We start from the raw sequence: 17,591 nt of genomic DNA, 5'->3' as shown, positions 1-17,591 counted from the left end.
AATATATATATATTATGTATTATATTATATATGTTATATATTATTATATATTATTAATATAATATAATATATTAATATTATTATATAATAATACTATTTAAAATATTTCAATGTATTAGTTATTTCAGCTGCAGCCTGTACCTGTTACAAAGAAAGTGGAAGGGATGTGGGGGGTTTTGGGGAGGGGCCAGTATTAACTGATTTTTGCTGCAAGGCCCTAGGCGAATTAATCTGGCAATGATTTGAAGAGAAATAAGTACAGTTCAGGTTTTGATGATGTTAGCAGATTTATATTTCAGTAATAACACACTTGATTTAAACAAGACCTCCTAATTAACAACTCTCACTTTAAATAAATGATAGAAAATCTTTAAAATGACCAATTATTGCTAAAATTATATGCAAATAGATTCAGACAGATGTAATTCCACCTTAATATTACTGCCCAAGATTAAGATCTAAAATGTAACCACATGTTAGGCTAAATTCAGGAAAATTATTCATTGCACATGGACAGGAGATTGTTGCCCATAATGCATGGCGATGAGATAATAATGCGTGGGAACAAGTTGTTATAATTCGTGCCACACAATACTAATGGTGTGAACTAGATATATATAATATATTTTTTCCTGAATATAACTATAAGGGCTCCAAAATAGTATACATTTCTCAGAAATATCGTTATTACCTATTAACTTCGTTGGCCTATTTATTTTTAAATAATGCAGTGAGATATAGTACCATAATACATTTTGTATAACCTATACACACACAATGAGAAAACAGAAAATAAGGAAAAACGCACAATTGAAGAAACAGAAAAGCAAAAAAACATTAACATTACTATTACTACTCTTAAGCCTACTACTAATAAAACACTCATAGAGCAAAAATAAAGGTTATTGGTTTATTTAAGATAAAAGAAAACCAAGATAAGAAAACCTTTATTTGTCCCACAATGGGGAAATTGCATTGTTGCAACAGCAAAGTACAAGTACTTTGTTTATTGTATAAGCTTACCTTTTATTTTGTTTTTTGTTTTACAGTTCTACAGTTTTATTTATACTATAGCAGACGAATACGCTATGTTTTATTTTATTTTTAATTTTAATTTTAAATTTATTCAGGCAAACAGGGACAGTCTCGGGGTCTTTCTGGTGTCTGTGGCGTCATCGATCCTCCCGCGGACCTCGCAGATGAAAACGTGGAGGCTTTACTTCATAGGCTGTTGTGACTTTCTCATAAAAACGGCTTCAGTAAGTTTTGTCAGTATTAGTTTGGACCAGTATAAGTAGTTGAACACCTTTGGCTGATATTGTTTGCTTGTTTCGTCGCTAATACCTTTAAGAGTCACTTGTCAGAGCTAACCGTTTAGCTTCAATGCTAACTCGGCTATCTGAATCCTGAGCAGTAGCTAACGTTAGTAGCTTAGTTACAGTCTGTCGGTTTCCACTGGTTTCAAACAACGAAAATAACAATACTCTTATTTATTTGATGTTGGGAGAAAGCACGGTAGATATTTCTTTGTGTATCATTGCAAACTACTGCTGCCTAGTCCAGTCTGTTCTCCGTGTGCTCTTACTTTGAAAGAGACAGTTTAAATTGTCATATATCTGTTCTCAGAGACCACTGGGCTGCACACAGGTCCGCTGACATACACTGACTTGTCAGGTTGATAGGAATGGAGTACATGCAAGCTCCTGCTACAGCCAGCCAGGGGAATATGTAAGTAAAATATGTAAATGGTCTTTATGCTCTTTCATCTGTCTGTAGTAAAGTTGTTGTTGTGTACCTTTCTCAAGGCAAACATTTTCACATTTCATAAAGGGAAATAACACATATGTAGGTACTAACATTACCAACTAGGACTGTGGCAAACAGAAAGGGAATGCAGTCCTTATTAAAAGTGTTTAGTGTTTGTTCAGTCAAACGTCCAGTGACTTTGTCAGATACAGGAGAATTCCTACTGCATAGCATAAAAAAATTCCCTTGGTGCCCTTATGGCAAACAGCTGAGAACAACTTCTACAAAGGAACAGAGAGTAAGCCCCGATCAAACGGTGCAACACTGCCTTTTCTGCTGAAGACTATTATGTACCATTGAGTCACTGTCCTCTGGTTGATCAGGGCCTAATAGCTAGTTCCTGAATCTGATTATCTAAGTTGCCCATTTTCTGTGTAATGCAGCAACTAGGAGGAGAGAATCTGTGACTTCAGCTGCTCTACAGTGGTCAAGGTCAATGTAAATCTGACAGAACCATAGACATCTAAAAGTTCATGGGGATCATTCAAGAGCTTCTGTAAGGTTTAGAGCCCAACTGATATATCGTTTTGCCGATATGAGTCTATTGCAGATTATATCGATATTAACGTTTTTTAATGTGCTTTTAAAATGTGTTTCTGTGTATATATTCTGTTTATGTATAATGTATTCTGTATACAGTAACAGTCAAAAGTTTGGACACACGAATTGAAATGCCATTGTCTGTGCAAGTGTATCCAAACATTTGGCTGGTACTGTACTGTAATACACACATAAATAACATTGGCCGATATGTCGATATCGGATTTTGTTTCACTTTATAATATCGGTCTCGGCATCGGCCCCAAAAAACCCATATCGGTTGGGCTCTAGTAAGGTTGCACTGTTTAGTTGCACAGCAAGCTAAAGAAGACAAACAATCGATGATTTGGAAAACGGGGAATGCATGGTAGACCAAAGAGGTAAAGCAATATATGTTGTATGTTGTTTTTATAGAATAATGTAGAACTCAAAACATAGTTTTCCATCTGTTCATGTATGTAAACCAACACATCATCCATTAATTTCACTGCATTTTACTCATGCACTCACCCCAACCGGTCGAGGCAGATGGCCGCCCAAACTGAGCCCGGTTCTGCTGGAGGATTTTTCTTCCGTTAAAGGGAGTTTTTCCTCTCCACTGTCGCCAAGTGCTTGCTCATAAAGGAATTGTTGGGTTTTTAGTTTTAGTTTTTGTAAAGTGCCTTGAGATGATTTGTATTGTGATTTGGCACTATACAAATAAAATTGAATTGAATTGAATTACTCTCTCCTCCCCAGCCTGTGCTGTACCTGTGGTGTCCCTATTCCTCCCAACCCAGCTAACATGTGTGTAGCCTGCCTGCGTACTCAGGTGGACATCTCAGAGGGAATCCCCAAGCAAGTCACGGTGCACTTCTGCAAACAGTGTGAAAGGTTTGTTTTCAGATTAGTTTTTTTTTTTTTTTTTCCTATAAGCACAAATCATACTTTTTTTTCTTAGTTTCATACATAGGTAATTTTCCATGTAGAAAGCATTTACAGTTACAAAACATTTACTCGTGAATTGTTGTTTTTGGCTTGAATTGTACAACATCCCCTTTCATGCAGGTACTTACAGCCTCCAGGCACCTGGGTGCAGTGTGCCCTGGAGTCAAGGGAACTGATGGCGCTTTGCCTCAAAAAAATTAAGAGCTCTATGACAAAGGTGAATGAGATTCTTATTAATTTTCACAAAACACAGTAACACCCTTCGACAATTCACTAATCGATAATGTGGTGTCCACTCTGTGTGACTTATCATGATGATGCGCACCACTGAATCACTTGCTGAGATGAGGCTCATTCTCCTCCTCTCCTAACAGGTGCGTCTTATTGATGCTAGCTTCCTGTGGACAGAACCACACTCCAAAAGGATTAAGATGAAACTGACCATCCAGAAGGAGGTATGAAAACAGAGTGTGGGAGAATGATTTTCTGACTGGTTAGTGATGAGATAGGAAATGTCATTTTCATTTAAACATTGTCTGGGATATTTTTTATGTGGTAATTGGCAGAAAGCAGAGTTTGTGTATTTAAGTTTTTTGATTAACGTGAAAATAAAAAATGTCAGTGTGTAACACATGCATCCATATGCTGTAAGTGGCATTCTATGACATACAGTGAAAAATGTACATGAAAGACTTCTGGACAAAGTCTTGTAAAGGAGTTATCAGTCCCTGACTGAGTTAAGTGCATTTGAGAGAGGTGACTTTTGTCAATGCCTGTCATCTCATCTCCTTGACCTTTAGTGAGAACCTGAGCCCTGTGCTTTTGGGGCCAAAGCTTTTGTCTGTGCTGTTTGAGGGTCTGTAAAATACTGTTTCCAGAGCATACAGATCAGATATATCTAATCAGCTCAGAAATGGCAATGCAGAAATAAAGTGTTGTTCAAAACAAATGAAGTGCAGGGTTTTTACAATTGTTTACGATCTAACAACAGCATCTGGTGTAACTTGTTGCTCTCTTTGCCTCCCCAGGTGATGAATGGTGCTATCCTACAGCAGGTGTTTGTGGTCGAGTTTGTCATCCAGTCCCAGATGTGTGACGACTGCCACCGTGTGGAAGCCAAAGACTTTTGGAAGGCCGTGGTGCAAGTTCGGCAGAAGGTAGGTGTGACCCTATAAAATGTGCAAATAAATATTTCTCCCATTTTTAAATAGTTCCTGCATTAGTATTTAACCTAGTGTCGAATGTCTACCTTTTTTAATGCCTGCTTAATGTATTGAAATATTTATTAATCTGTTGAGGAATCAATTTAGGTTTTATTCTGGCTAAATTGAGTAAACCTTGGTGCCTGGCCTGGGACTTGAGAAATGGCATGAAAATGGGCCAAAGATTCAGCCAAGTGCATTTATTGTCTTTCACCCCTAAACTTCAATCTTATTTTTCTATTTTGACAGTGCTTTTACATTTACTCTTTCCACAATCCTGTTATGTGTGAATTTTGCAATTGCATGTTAAAACTTGAACTTATGCCTGTAGGTTTTCTGCAAAATAAACAGAACTCTAGTTATTTGGCAGGAAATATAAAACTAAATCCTAGGGTACATTTCCTTTAATTCCTGGAGAAAAACCAGATGCAGCAGTTCAGAGCCAGGTGACTTGAGGGAGGACTACTTGAAAGAGGTGAAATCTGTGCAAATGTAGATTTAGACCCTCTAACCTCTGTCACCACCTAATTAAAGGAAGCTAAGCTCCCCCTGCTGATTATATAACTCAACACTGTCCCCAGCTACTTCCAACTAAAGGTCAAAGTCAGCTCTCTTCTCTGTCAAAGGCATTTACTGTGAAACAGCCATACAGGAACTATGAATTAACAGCATGCTAAAATCACTAACGGTCTACTTGTTCTCACTTGTTCCTGTGCAGTACTTTGCCCCTGGGGGGTGTTTTACCAGCTTCACTTCATTTAGAAGTAAAACATGTCCAGTGTTCTTAACTGGGCTGCTTTTCTGAAGGTCAAAGCTGCTGACTGGCTGTGGTAGAAACCCAGCTGTTTATCTCTTTTTCTTTCTCTCTCTCTGTATGATAATGATGATGATTTTTTTTTTTTTTTTAAACAGACTGTTCATAAAAAGACCTTCTACTATCTAGAACAGCTGATCCTTAAGCATAAACTCCACCAGAACGCCCTCAACATCAAAGAAATCCATGGTAGGTCAGCACCATATAATTTTATATCTTTCATTTCTTTCATGTGTATTAGCTGATTTTGGATTTCTATACTATTCTGCACCACTATGTATGGAAACATATACAACTAAAATGGTTGCACAGCTGTTCCATTTATACTTGTGTGACACTAATGTTAGGATAGGGGGCGCTCAGACTGTACAAACATAGGAGGGAAGGAGGAATAGATGTTTATATTCCTGACTTTGTCAGCAAGTCTAATGCCCCTTTTTGGTTTCACAGTTTTAGCACAGCTGTACTCGGTTTTTGTCATTTTCCATTACAATCGAGTACCACCTCTACATGGACAGGGCCATCATAGCACAGCGGCATGAAACTGACATCATGCCACAGAAACATCTGCACGTCCTCGTAAAACCATGGTGTTTTTTTTTTTGCAAGTAGCATTATCCATTTGCGTCACTAAAGTCCATAAAAATGGCCAAAAAAAAAGGTTGCTGTTGCCAGTGTATAAAAATGGTGGGTTTGATACTTGCGTGGATGTAATGATCATGACTCCTCTAGTGATGTCACTCCCTGGCCAATCGGGTCGCAGTTTGATGTTTTAGTATTGTCTCAGCTTGCTTGGAACCTCAGCTGAGGAGGTACTAAGAAAGTACCTGATACCAGGTACTATCCCTTAATGAAAAACCAAAAAACTGAGTTGAGTAGTGGAAAAGTCCCATAAATCTCTGTCATATAAGCAGCCCAGACTTCAGCGTTGCTAAATTTGAGTTTTTTTTTCTTGTGCCCAAAAAAAATGGCGGTTGCTGGTGCGGCACTGTTTTAAATTTGTTTTTGACGAATTAATGTAAATATACAGTATGTCACTCATGGTTCCTATTGCACAAATGTACCTACTCCAGAGTAGGAGCTAAAAGTTCCCCGTCCCCCCGAAACAGTGTTCTAAGAAATGTTATACCTCTGTTCCTGCAGTGCAGACACAAGAAAAGAGGAGCTTCCTTTGGAGAACGACAATAGGTTCCTGTTGTCCAAAAACACCTAAAGGGGGGGATGTACTGTTTTCCTTAAGGCCTTTAAAGAAACTACACTGACAACTTGGGAAAACGTATCTCATTTGTTACCAGCATAACTAATGGGAGTTAGAATTGGATAGAACGTAATGATGTGTCAAGTGTTAATTGCATACTCCCATACCAGACAGCAAGCCATGCATTCATATCTTTGGCGCCAATCACTTCCTACAGCTGTCCATGTGTGGGTCTGAGGAGCATGCGTTGTGTATCTAATCATTGTGCTGTAACCAGATCTGGCATTCCAGACCAAAATTCCCAAAACCTAAGCTTGCTTCATACCCTGTTCAGACACTCTCACACACTCACACATGCTGGGCATTGAGTGACAGCTCAGCAGCAGTCCTCTTTGCTCTTGGACAGAACTGAGTTTGGTCTGATAGTGTAATTTAAATCTTCTCTATATCTCGGCAAGACTTAAAAGCTTTATGAACATTAGAACATGTGGCTGCCATATTTCCTCCATCTGCCCTATTGTGTGTGTGTGTGTGTGTGTGTGTGCGTGTGCGTGTGCGTGTGCGTGTGTGTGCTGTTTCCAGGCATATGCATTCTGCAGTGATGACCCGTGAAGCATGCCTGTGATAAATTTACTGGTACAGGGTTTGATGGTATTGCTTTTTTTGTTTCAGAGGGGATTGATTTCTACTATGGCTCCAAGCAACATGCTCAAAAGATGGTCGACTTCCTCCAATGCACAGCGCCCTGCAGGTTAGCAGTGCTCTAGTCTGCTGACACAAATATAGTCCTCATGAACCTCAGTGTTAAGTCCACCTTCAGCTTTTATTTAGGTGCTGAACATAACCCTAAGTGTCCACACTGATTACAACTGCCTACATTCAAAAGTCATGTTTCCATGCAATGGTCCAGAGATTTGTGAGCAAATGTGGAAATAGTTTGTTAGCAGATGTTCCCAAAATATAGGCAATAAATTGTCCTAATAAAAACTGCATTAACGAAGTGTTTACTTTTTAATTTTGCAGGTCAAAGACATCCCAGCGCCTCATCTCTCACGACATCCATTCAAACACGTACAACTATAAGAGCACCTTTTCTGTGGAGATCGTACCTGTCTGCAAGGTATACAGCCATGCATTGGATTTATTTTTTTGTTTTACTTTAGGTTTTGTCTGTCTTACGTGATCTACTGTTGAAGCTGAGCTTACACCTGTATCTGCTTAGTACTCCAGACCAGTGAGAGCTATAATGTTTTCTTTTACCTGTCACCTCTGAAGCCTTTACTTTTTTTAGTTTAGTAAAACAGTTGTTAGAAACCTGTCAAATGCCATCTCATATGCAGATGGAAACCTCTGGCAGGTCAAGAATTCATTACTCATTATTATTTTTGATAATGGATGAAAATGACTATACATTAAAGCTAAGGTATAGAGATTCTTGGCATAGAGATTCTTGACAGGGCTATAATTGTCATTTTCAAATGTTGGGTCGGTTAGATTTCATAACATGCTTGAATGACAGGGGCCAGGCAGGGCATGTTCATCAATGAAAACAGATATCTGAATGGTACTGACAAACAGGCTGGCACTTTCTTGATTCCCTTATGACCTTAGTTTGATCCCGTGTTGTGTCTGCTTGTCAGGACAGCGTAGTGTGTCTTTCACCACGCCTCGCTCAGAGCCTGGGAAACATGGGGCAAGTTTGTGTGTGCATCCGTGTCACCAGCACCATCCACCTCATCGATCCCAACACCCTACAGAGTGAGTATGCCTGTTACCCAAAGTACTGGTGAGGTTTAACTACAACTTATCGCTTTGTGGCTAAATGTACCTGCAGCATGGGTAGTCAGTTTGCAATGCGTTTTTGTGTTTGGCTTTATTTTAGTCAATACCAGTTGTTGAATAAAATACCTGTATCGGCCCCGATAGGATTCTTAGGATCAGTGTGGGATATGGCTAGTTAATAATCTTTATTTATATTCTTTTGTATTTAAGCAGTGCTTTGCTTTGCAAAAAGAGCAAACTCAACAAATCAAATATAAAATCTAATCAAAGGGGATGCATTAACTGGAACAGAAAGAGACGAGACTGATACCAGTAATATAACATTTTAAAAAACGAAAACAGGAAAAACTTGCAAGCTTTAAAGTGCTATAGACTCAGTCAGCCTCTTTCCCACCGGCAGATTGTTCCAAAGCCTTGAGGCCCTGATTGCAAAAGCTGTTTCCTCTAGTTGTCAGCAGTGTTTAGTAGTTTAGTTTAATGCTGTTCAATAAGAATTTCAGTCTGTCACTTAGTATAGCGTAATTTTTGTTTAATACTAATGCACTGGGTGGAGCAGCCATTCAGGCCTACTGTAATGTGCCATTATAAACTGTCTTATAGTCAAAAAACAAATCCAAATGCAGTTTAACACATGCTGAGATGACATTTTAGTCAACTGAAAATTGAAAGTTTGGGAATTAATTTATTTCAGTTCTTTATCAACCTAAAACATCTCTAATGTGATAGTTTGGCTGCTTCAGTGTTTATATCACTGTAAACAGAATATTATCGGGTTTTCCCTGTTGCTGTTGGAGTTAAGAGATTTGTTTTACATTTGCTATAGCATTCACTTTTACCTGAGGCACTAAATTCACTAAATACTATTACAATGGTAGAACCATTATTTATTTATTTATTTACTAGTTTTAAGGTCGTTTTGGAGTTTATAGTATTTTTTTTTCTTTGAGTCAATGCTACAGGTTTTGCTTATTTAGGCATTTGTGTCTTTAAGCAAAAAACAAAAGCGCTTCCTGTATACCATGGTGATATAACTGAGAGTCATTTGTGAGCTTCAGCACTGCACTAAGCTGACCTCAGTCTGCGGACCACATGTTTTTCACAGCCTTCTAACCCAGCAGCTTCTCTCTGCTCCCAGTCACGGCACGGCACAAGACTCCCCAAAACAAAGAAACTTATCTCTGCTTTGCATTACGCATCCTGTCACAGCCCAGTCAGTTTATTCAGAGGAATTTAGAGTCATTGCAAGTATGGTGACAATTAGTGATGATGTGTTTTCTCTCTATCTGCTGTAATACGGTCCTCAGCCGAATTCTGACGTTTTGGAAGCGGCACATGCGTTTTTAATTACTCTTCAAAGAGCAGTTTTTGTTGCAGAAGGTTTTTGAACAGGCTGTAAAGCAGTACCAGCCTGGAGGCACAACTCAGTTCGGCACATTTGAGCCGCATTAAAAATATGTGCTTTGCTGCTGCTCTACTTATGTTCTCTTTATTTACACTCTACACAGAAACGTGTTGTTTCTGTCTGGTCTGTTTGGAAAATGTGCAGATAGAAAAACACAAATCAGATTTGTATTGTTTTTAGATGAATGCTGAGTTTCCAGAAACATCTAAAAGAAGTGGATGGTAGAGTGAATGTTTGAAAAGCTGTGTGTGAAATGTCTGCTCTAATGTTAATGATCAGTAATAAAGATGCGCATGTCTTAAACACCAGTTGCTGAGGTGGATGGGAACACATACTGGCGTAATCCCTTTAACGGCCTCTGTAACCCACGGCAACTGGAGGAGTTCATTGTTATGGACATTGATATCATCAGAGACCAGAAACTGGGTGCTGGAGCCGGCATGAGGTCCAATAAGGTGAGCGCTTGTGTTGTTGCAGAACAGTTTGCATTATAGGGGAACATTGCTCTTCTCTTAGAAGCAAAATCAATGGCGAACCATTATATTATCCCTGAACTTGTATGTGGGATCCAAGCCAAAATAACAGAAAAGCACAGGAGTGTTTGTGTGGATGGCACAGGGAATGAGATTTGTTGGGACATTGAGTGTTGCATTTTCATTGATGTAACTGTCAGAACAAACTGGAGGAACAAGATTAATGCGATTTCAGTGGCTTAAAACTACATTCATATTCTGTCTGTGTCTATTTGTGTGTGTGTGTGTGTGTGTGTGTATGTGTGTGTGTATTACAGCACACCTTGGCTGAGGTGTGGGTTCAGAAAACATCAGAGATGGATAGCAATCAGCAGTATTACTGCCGTACATTCCTGGGCCACCTGCTCAACATCGGAGACCTGGTGCTGGGGTGAGTATGAAGGCTTGACCAGATGTTTAGATATTGGTTGGTTTGACTGTGATGACTTGACAGCATGCCATGAGCTTTTGCACTAAATGGCACCTTTACTCTACAGGTTTGACTTTGCGAATTCCAACATCAATGACGAATACCTGAATAAGATGAACCCTCACCATGTTCCTGATGTGGTAAGACTTAACAGCACTTCACTGAAAATTGCCATAAATCTGGCCACTAGATGATGTTTTTATTACCAGTTGTCAACTTAATCTAGCACTGACCTCTAGTGGCAACTGGAAGTAATGACTACATTTTTTTTTGATATTTTTGGGAGAAACACTGGACTGCCACATAGTATCATAGAAGAAAGATGCCACATTTTGACAACCTGTTGTAATTTGTACAACCTGAATGTGGACTTTCTAAGGTGCTGATCAAGAAGAGCTATGATCGCAGCAGGAGGATAAAGCGCAGGAACTGGAAACTGCAGGAGCTGGCTAGAGAAGGTGACGGCATGGACACAGACGATGAGAGGTATGACAGTAAAGTTGATTGGTAATAGAGTAACTGATTTAAAGCTGCAGAAATTCTTTCATCTTTGTCATATCCTGTGCAGTAACCATTCCTGATGGCTGATGAATCATCCTTTAAAAGGCTAGCAGTGGTCTATAATTGTATTGTTTAAAAATCCCAGAAAAAACTAAAACCAGCTATACACTAGTCTGTCTAACAGTGCTTTCCTACCCTACCCATTTCTTCCCACTGTGAATGTAAATATTTTAAAGGATAGGCCAGGAATTTATAACTTCATTTGAAAGAAGGCTTGATAATTTTCTAAAACAGCTAAACATTAATCAGACCAGAGTAAATCATGCATGTGATACGTTTATTTTCAGTCGCAGATTAGTTCACATTTGGTGCTTTACAGTATTTATGGCACAAGGTCGTTGCAGCTGGAAACGGCCATGGATATTGTAATAAATATGTCGACCAATGCACCACTGCAGCTCATTGATGTGTTTTTAATAGTTTCTGAGCAACAATGGAGCTCAATAGTAGACATGAGTCAGCTGCATTAGACTTTGGTTATATAGTAAAACTTGTTAGATTCAATTCAGTTTTGTTTTTTGTTTTTTTCATGGGATTTGTGGACAATGTGAAATCTTATGAATGAGATACTGAGTTGTTTTAGTGTCCTCACAGAAATAAGGGCAAACATTTGGACACCAGAAATGGTGATTAACACATGACATTGTTTTAGCTTGTTGGTGAATAATTTGTTAATGTGCCAGGAATTTGCCAAATATCCTCTTTTTTAGACAATACCAGGACTTCCTGGAGGACCTGGAGGAGGATGAAGCTCTGAGAAAGAATGTCAACATCTTCAGGGGTGAGCCACTGGACACTGCAGACTCTTTTGCATCAGAATCCCAGAGAATTTTAGGCCTTTTGTTCATCCCTGCTTCATAGTTAAACAGAAGTTAATTATTTATTTATTTATTTATTCTTAAAAATAATTTCAGATGCATCAAAGATCCCAGTGGAGAGTGACACTGATGACGACGGAGCTCCACGTGTCTCCCTGACAGAGATGTTGGAGGAGCTCAGTTTAACAGATGCCACAGGAGGAGAGGGCGCCGACATGATGACAGACTAGCCAATCACCACCCTGCCTCTGTGGCTGATCTGACAAATGCAGGTCCACTGACTGTTCAGTGATAGTTTCAGACCTCTGGTTTTGAACTGACATCACCCTGAATAAACCATTGACAAATGATGTTAGAATATGAAAAAATCTTCATAGCTGTTCTGACTGTGGTGTAAAAGCTCATTACAGTTAAAGCCATACATGATGAGTTAGTAACAGTGCTACACACATTCTTCCTGAGAAACTGCACTGTTTTAACGGATCACTTCTATCCTACATTTTCAGCTAAATGTAAATGTTTTGAAGTGATGAGGTCATAGGTCACTATGAAAATAAATATTTCTCTTTATGCACACTTTTCATATACATTATCTGCTGTGGAGTTTCAAAAAAAAACAATAGAAAACAAAAATAGAAATCCACCAGGGGGAGTGTTATGCACCAAAGTGGAGTGATGGATTCTCCAATTAAACTTGTGGTAAACTAGACCAGGGTTGTTAATGTCATTATTTAGCTGTCATAGACAATAGTCAAATGCTCACCCACCTGCACCGCCTGTTCAGGCTGGGTGTACTGTCTGTGCTCTGATATGGGCTGAAGCTGGATAAACAAGTTAGGGCTTAGGCTGCTTTGAATAACAGTGATTTCCTCTTTTGTTCTGGATTGATGTGCAACTGACTAGAGACTTGGCCCCTGAGTGAACAGTCACTGAAAACACAGCACTAAAATGTTCCACTCCTTTAAATGCCTTAAGAAGAGCATTGAGTTAATCGGCTTTTTCTCCCTTTATCTCTGGATTCGAACAGGATGAACCTGTATTTAACTACTTCTGCATCTCTTGAAACTATGGGGGTGATTTTCCATTTTACAGTTGCTGCAGATAAATATTCAGTCTGCATTATCAAAAACATTGTTTGAAAATGTTGTACCATGAATGTAAAACCATGAAACACAACCTTCTCGTCAGCATCTATCCAAACTTTAATTTAACGAGTTTAAGAGTTCTACGATCTTTTTGTCACCAGCTTTGTTGCATGACTGTGCGGACCTTCTGATCTGCAGCATTATGTAATCTAAGACACAGGAGGAATGTGTGTATCACAGGGTGAATTAGTGTGTGGCATGTCTCATTTTGACTTAAGGAGGGGGGAGGAAGACCAGTCTTGTTTTTAACAAACCTGAGGTGGTTGTTAATGTAATCAGATCTACTTGGGAAAGTGAATGAAGTGAATGTTTTTGGTGAGACACAAATGCACAGTATCATCTCACCTTTTTCCTTCTTAGCAGCCTCCTGATTAAAGAGATTTTCATCTTTTTTTCTGACATTTTGACCAACAGCCTTGTGACCCCTGTACCTGCGCGTTCTACTGCTACACACTCACTTTCTGTGTACCAGCCGATCACTGTCACACTTGACTTCTAAAGCTGGACCGTTAAGCACTAGCTATGCGCAGTGTTTGACATTTCCAACCATCAGATAGCTATGTCTGATATATCCTCTTTGTGACGACAAAACAAAATAGCAGTGCAGCCCTGCACAACCCAGTGCGCCATGACGGCCCCGGCCGTGTTTACACATCAATACTGCTGAGCGCTGTCAGGTGCAAGACGTGAGCAGGTCAGCAAAAACCTGGGCAGATAGGAGATGCCCATAAACAAAGAAGACAGCACTTCAGCTTATCACCCCCCCCCCCCCCCCCCATCCTCTCTCTCTTACCAGGAATGTTTGAGCTCTGCATTTATTTTCCATAGTTACCTAATGCTGCAGTATGTTATTGTGTCTGAATATAAACCTCAATGATGAAACCCATAGACTTATGGAGACATATGTAGATATCTGGTCAGATATCTTATTTCTGAATCCATTAGTCTCCACAGACACCTGGAGAAGTTTCTTTAGTCTCTACCTGACACATGAGCGATGTTTCAGACCAGAGCACTGCGCAATGACTGCGGCTGAATATAAGAAATGAACGTAACATCGTGCGTGTGGTTGTGTGTGTGTGTATGTGTGAGAGAGAGATCCACGTTTGGTTTCCATACAATAAGTAATACACACTTCCACATCCCGGGGCTGTGGTGTACGTGTGCACCAGCGTGATGATGCCCCTGTGCTGTCTCCGGCTCATTCTTCCCCATCCTGTGCAGCAGAGCTGCTCTGCCGCTGCCGCCTACGTCAGAGTTGGCACTGCGGCGCAGCGTCGGGCTGCAGCATGGTGGGACAGATGCGCAGAAAGATGCGACACGGACTGAAGAAAGTTTAAAAAAAAAACCCACCACCCAGAGAGCTTCAAATGACTGAAATAGGACTGCGATCGAGGCATCGCCTCCTCCCGAGTCTCTGATGCTGCGGTTTTCTTTGCGCTGCGTAAACACACACCGGTCTCTGCGTTTAGAGCCCACTGTTACTCCACCTGCATGATCTGCAAGCCAGGTGAGTCGTGCGTTTAGAGTAGTGTGGGTGTGGTGTCATTGCTCCGTAAGCCTACTACATATAGAGCAGAAGCAAAGTGGTGAGAAAGCTTTTAGTTTGCACACGGCAGCGCAGCAGCAGCAGAGGGCGAGCTGTTCCCTGTAGCTCCTGTAACTATTACAGTTCATTTCCAAGGGATCTCACGTCGGCCGCGAAGGTGAGTTAATACACTGATATAGCCACAGCACTGGTTATGTTAAGCGCCCAAGAGCTGATCTATCCCCTCTAATACTATTCTCCTCTTTAAAACAAGTCGAAATGAACAGAGGAAGAGTGATGACATTTGGCCATATCACTAATCATTAAACATTTATACCATGTGGACAGGGAGTCTAACTTTTCCTTATGTTGTGTTGTAGTTTTGTGTGCCACGTTTGGTAATTCAAGACGTGTTATTTAAGACACCATCCAAACTCTGAGCAAAGGATGGCGAACAGAAATGTGTATTGGGAAGAGGTTGACTTGATTGCATAATTCAGACACTAGAAAATGATGTGCCTTGTTCTTTTAAAATTATTTTCTCTGCTTAAGCGGTATGGGTTTGAAAAACAGGTGTCCCATGTGTGAACACGGGTATGTGTGTCAAGAGGATTGTGTTATGTCTATGCAAAAGCCCTGGGGCCTAATTTTCGAGGGTTGTTTCTCTAACTAGTGAATCCGTTAAGTCCCTGAGCTCCTGGGTTTGCTTGATTGTCCCCTGCTGGGGAATGAGAGGGACTAGAGAGGCGCTTCTAATTCCCCATGCACACATGTTTATTAATAAACAATTGGATCAGGGATAATGGTTAACACAGGACATATATTTTAGCTGTAATACTATATTGAATTAATAGAAGTAATTTTGTGATTCATAGTTTTGTTTTTTATGTTTATTTTATTATTTTATTATTACTTTACAGAGAGCTTGTTCAAGGAGTTTTTTTGATGAAACATAACAAAACAAAAAGTACTGCAATACTGTTTTAAAGAAATTAGTTTTTATACTTGAACTTCACTGAATTTCAATAGGGAAGGTTATACTTTTTACTAAACACAATATTTATAAAAAAACACTAGCGCAGTAGCTGAAAGTATACAATAATGATAATCCAATAATATAATAAAATAGGCGACATTCTTCTGTCTTTTAAGCGTGTACATTTTTAATACTTTGAACAAATGTTGCTGTAGTTTATTCTGTACTTCTTATCAGGTAAAATTTAATGCAATTTTAGCCCAAAGTACTGCCTTCTGTGTGCTCATTAGTGTGTACTTTTTCCCTCTATTTTATTTAAACCTTATAATTGCTCTCTTTGAATCCTCTGTCTTCTCTGTGTTTTTCTCCTCTGCATCCTCCTTCTCACCATCTTTTCACCACGGCTTGAATCTCACAACACTCCACCTCCACTTCTGCTCGTCCAGCCTGCAGGATGAACTTCAAGAACCTGAGGGAGTACCTGGCTTGGCTGTATTACCAGTACCTGCTCATCACAGGCATTTATGTCTTGGAGCCCTGGGAAAAGTCCATCTTCAACTCCGTCCTCTTCTCTGCTATCGCCATGGTGATTTACACCTCATATGTCTTTGTGCCTATCCACATACGCCTGGCGCTGGAGTTTTTCTCTGGGATCTTTAGTGGCCAGCCTGAGAGCACCATGGCTCTAATGAACTAGAAGGATGAGAGAATATAGAGGAAAGGGGGGAGCAGCTGGGTGGATTAGCATAAGTCCCCAAATCATTACATGTAACTCAACCTCCCAGGTCCTGGAGCACCTTGAGATGCTTTTACACCACAGCTGTCATTCTAGCCACCTCAGCTAATGAAGACTGAAGTTCCTAATGGAAACATCTGGAAATCAGAGCCTTACTTTCTTTTTTACATCCCAAACCCTCTGGCCTTACCCCATGGTATTACATTGACTGTACATTACTTTCACATTCTTACTGTGAAATGTTGCTCGTCTTGTGTTATTTTGTTTTGTGTTCCTATCCATTCAGCATGTCCTGTATGAATGCATACCACCTCTGGGTTTTGCATGATAGGGTCAAACATGGGTAGAAGATTAGCATGCTTGTCTCACGCCAAAATACTACTGGACTCTCCTCTTTCCATCATGGCATTTAACGCACGTCTTAGAGGCTGATTAGATAGACACCGATCATAATTGAAATAGCAGAGGACAAAATATCCTGATTGTCTCAAGCCAAACCCTAAAGTACTGGATCCTACATTTCCCAGAATACAACCCAGTAGGGTGTTTTGGTAGACCTATATGACTGATCTGACTGTGGCTCTAAATAATGTCATATAGGACATTATTCATCAGTTTGCTTGGACAGGCTCAGCAGGACTCTCTGTGAGCACTGATTGAAACATTGTGTGTCTGTGTTTGTCCGTGACACCATGTTATCTCTGATAAAAGGGGAGTTAGTACTCCTAACATTTTTGATATGCACTCAAAGTTATGCACTCAGTGGCTGATCTATGGCTTTGTATCAGAACCACTGTCCCTCTTTTTGTTGTAGCCTTTGTGCACTGTAATGCTGACTGGCAGTGAGTATGTTGCACATTTCAAGTCACTTTGTAGCTGAGTTTCAAAGAGCAAGTTCACAGAAAAGGCAGAGCTATGCAATGAATGTAAAATCGCCATGATCAGGGATCTGTCATACAGTTGTGCAAAGTTTGTCCCAGTCCCACATTTACAGATTTACTGATCGATGTGAGTAAGAAAAACAAAATAAAGGCTTAGATGTGTGCTGAGAACTCTCTTTATCTCCTGGTTTTAAACTGCTGGTATGTTAGGAAGGCGTGCTCAGCACTGAGCAGGAGCAAATATTGATAAAACACACCTTTTGTGTTTTTGGTTTGCCATTGTTAATGATGCAGCTTTACTTAAACAAAAGCCTCTGAACTCAGAGCAAAACT

General features: G+C 39.9%; 2 protein-coding genes across 2 annotated transcripts; both read left to right on the top strand.

Annotated features, from left to right (window-relative positions):
- The first annotated feature begins 1,157 nt into the window (after window positions 1-1,157).
- nmd3 (NMD3 ribosome export adaptor) lies at window positions 1,158-13,168 on the top strand. Its single transcript, XM_026299088.1, has 16 exons — window positions 1,158-1,259; window positions 1,627-1,728; window positions 3,085-3,219; window positions 3,394-3,490; window positions 3,648-3,728; window positions 4,302-4,430; window positions 5,388-5,478; window positions 7,160-7,238; window positions 7,511-7,607; window positions 8,128-8,245; window positions 9,981-10,126; window positions 10,462-10,574; window positions 10,681-10,753; window positions 10,993-11,099; window positions 11,885-11,955; window positions 12,089-13,168. Exons 2-16 carry the CDS (start codon window positions 1,685-1,687, stop codon window positions 12,220-12,222), a joined length of 1,515 nt encoding a protein of 504 aa, XP_026154873.1. The 5' UTR covers window positions 1,158-1,259; window positions 1,627-1,684; the 3' UTR covers window positions 12,223-13,168.
- Window positions 13,169-14,570: 1,402 nt separating this feature from the next.
- Window positions 14,571-16,587, top strand: sptssb (serine palmitoyltransferase, small subunit B). Its single transcript, XM_026298507.1, has 2 exons — window positions 14,571-14,843; window positions 16,088-16,587. The coding sequence occupies exon 2, from the start codon at window positions 16,096-16,098 to the stop codon at window positions 16,336-16,338; it is 243 nt and encodes an 80-aa protein (XP_026154292.1). The 5' UTR covers window positions 14,571-14,843; window positions 16,088-16,095; the 3' UTR covers window positions 16,339-16,587.
- Window positions 16,588-17,591: the final 1,004 nt, after the last annotated feature.

Source organism: Mastacembelus armatus, chromosome 13, assembly GCF_900324485.2.
Source record: "Mastacembelus armatus chromosome 13, fMasArm1.2, whole genome shotgun sequence".
Taxonomy (NCBI): Eukaryota; Metazoa; Chordata; class Actinopteri; order Synbranchiformes; family Mastacembelidae; genus Mastacembelus; species Mastacembelus armatus.
This window is presented reverse-complemented; position numbering and strand designations above follow the sequence as displayed.

Excerpts from the sequence above, each read along its gene's own strand:
- sptssb (XM_026298507.1), top strand. The coding sequence starts at position 16,096 with ATGAACTTCAAGAACCTGAGGGAGTACCTGGCTTGGCTGTATTACCAG.
- nmd3 (XM_026299088.1), top strand. The coding sequence starts at position 1,685 with ATGGAGTACATGCAAGCTCCTGCTACAGCCAGCCAGGGGAATAT. Across the intron at positions 10,754-10,992 it reads CTCACCATGTTCCTGATGTG|GTGCTGATCAAGAAGAGCTA; the intron begins GTAAGACTTAAC and ends GGACTTTCTAAG. Across the intron at positions 11,956-12,088 it reads GAATGTCAACATCTTCAGGG|ATGCATCAAAGATCCCAGTG; the intron begins GTGAGCCACTGG and ends AAATAATTTCAG.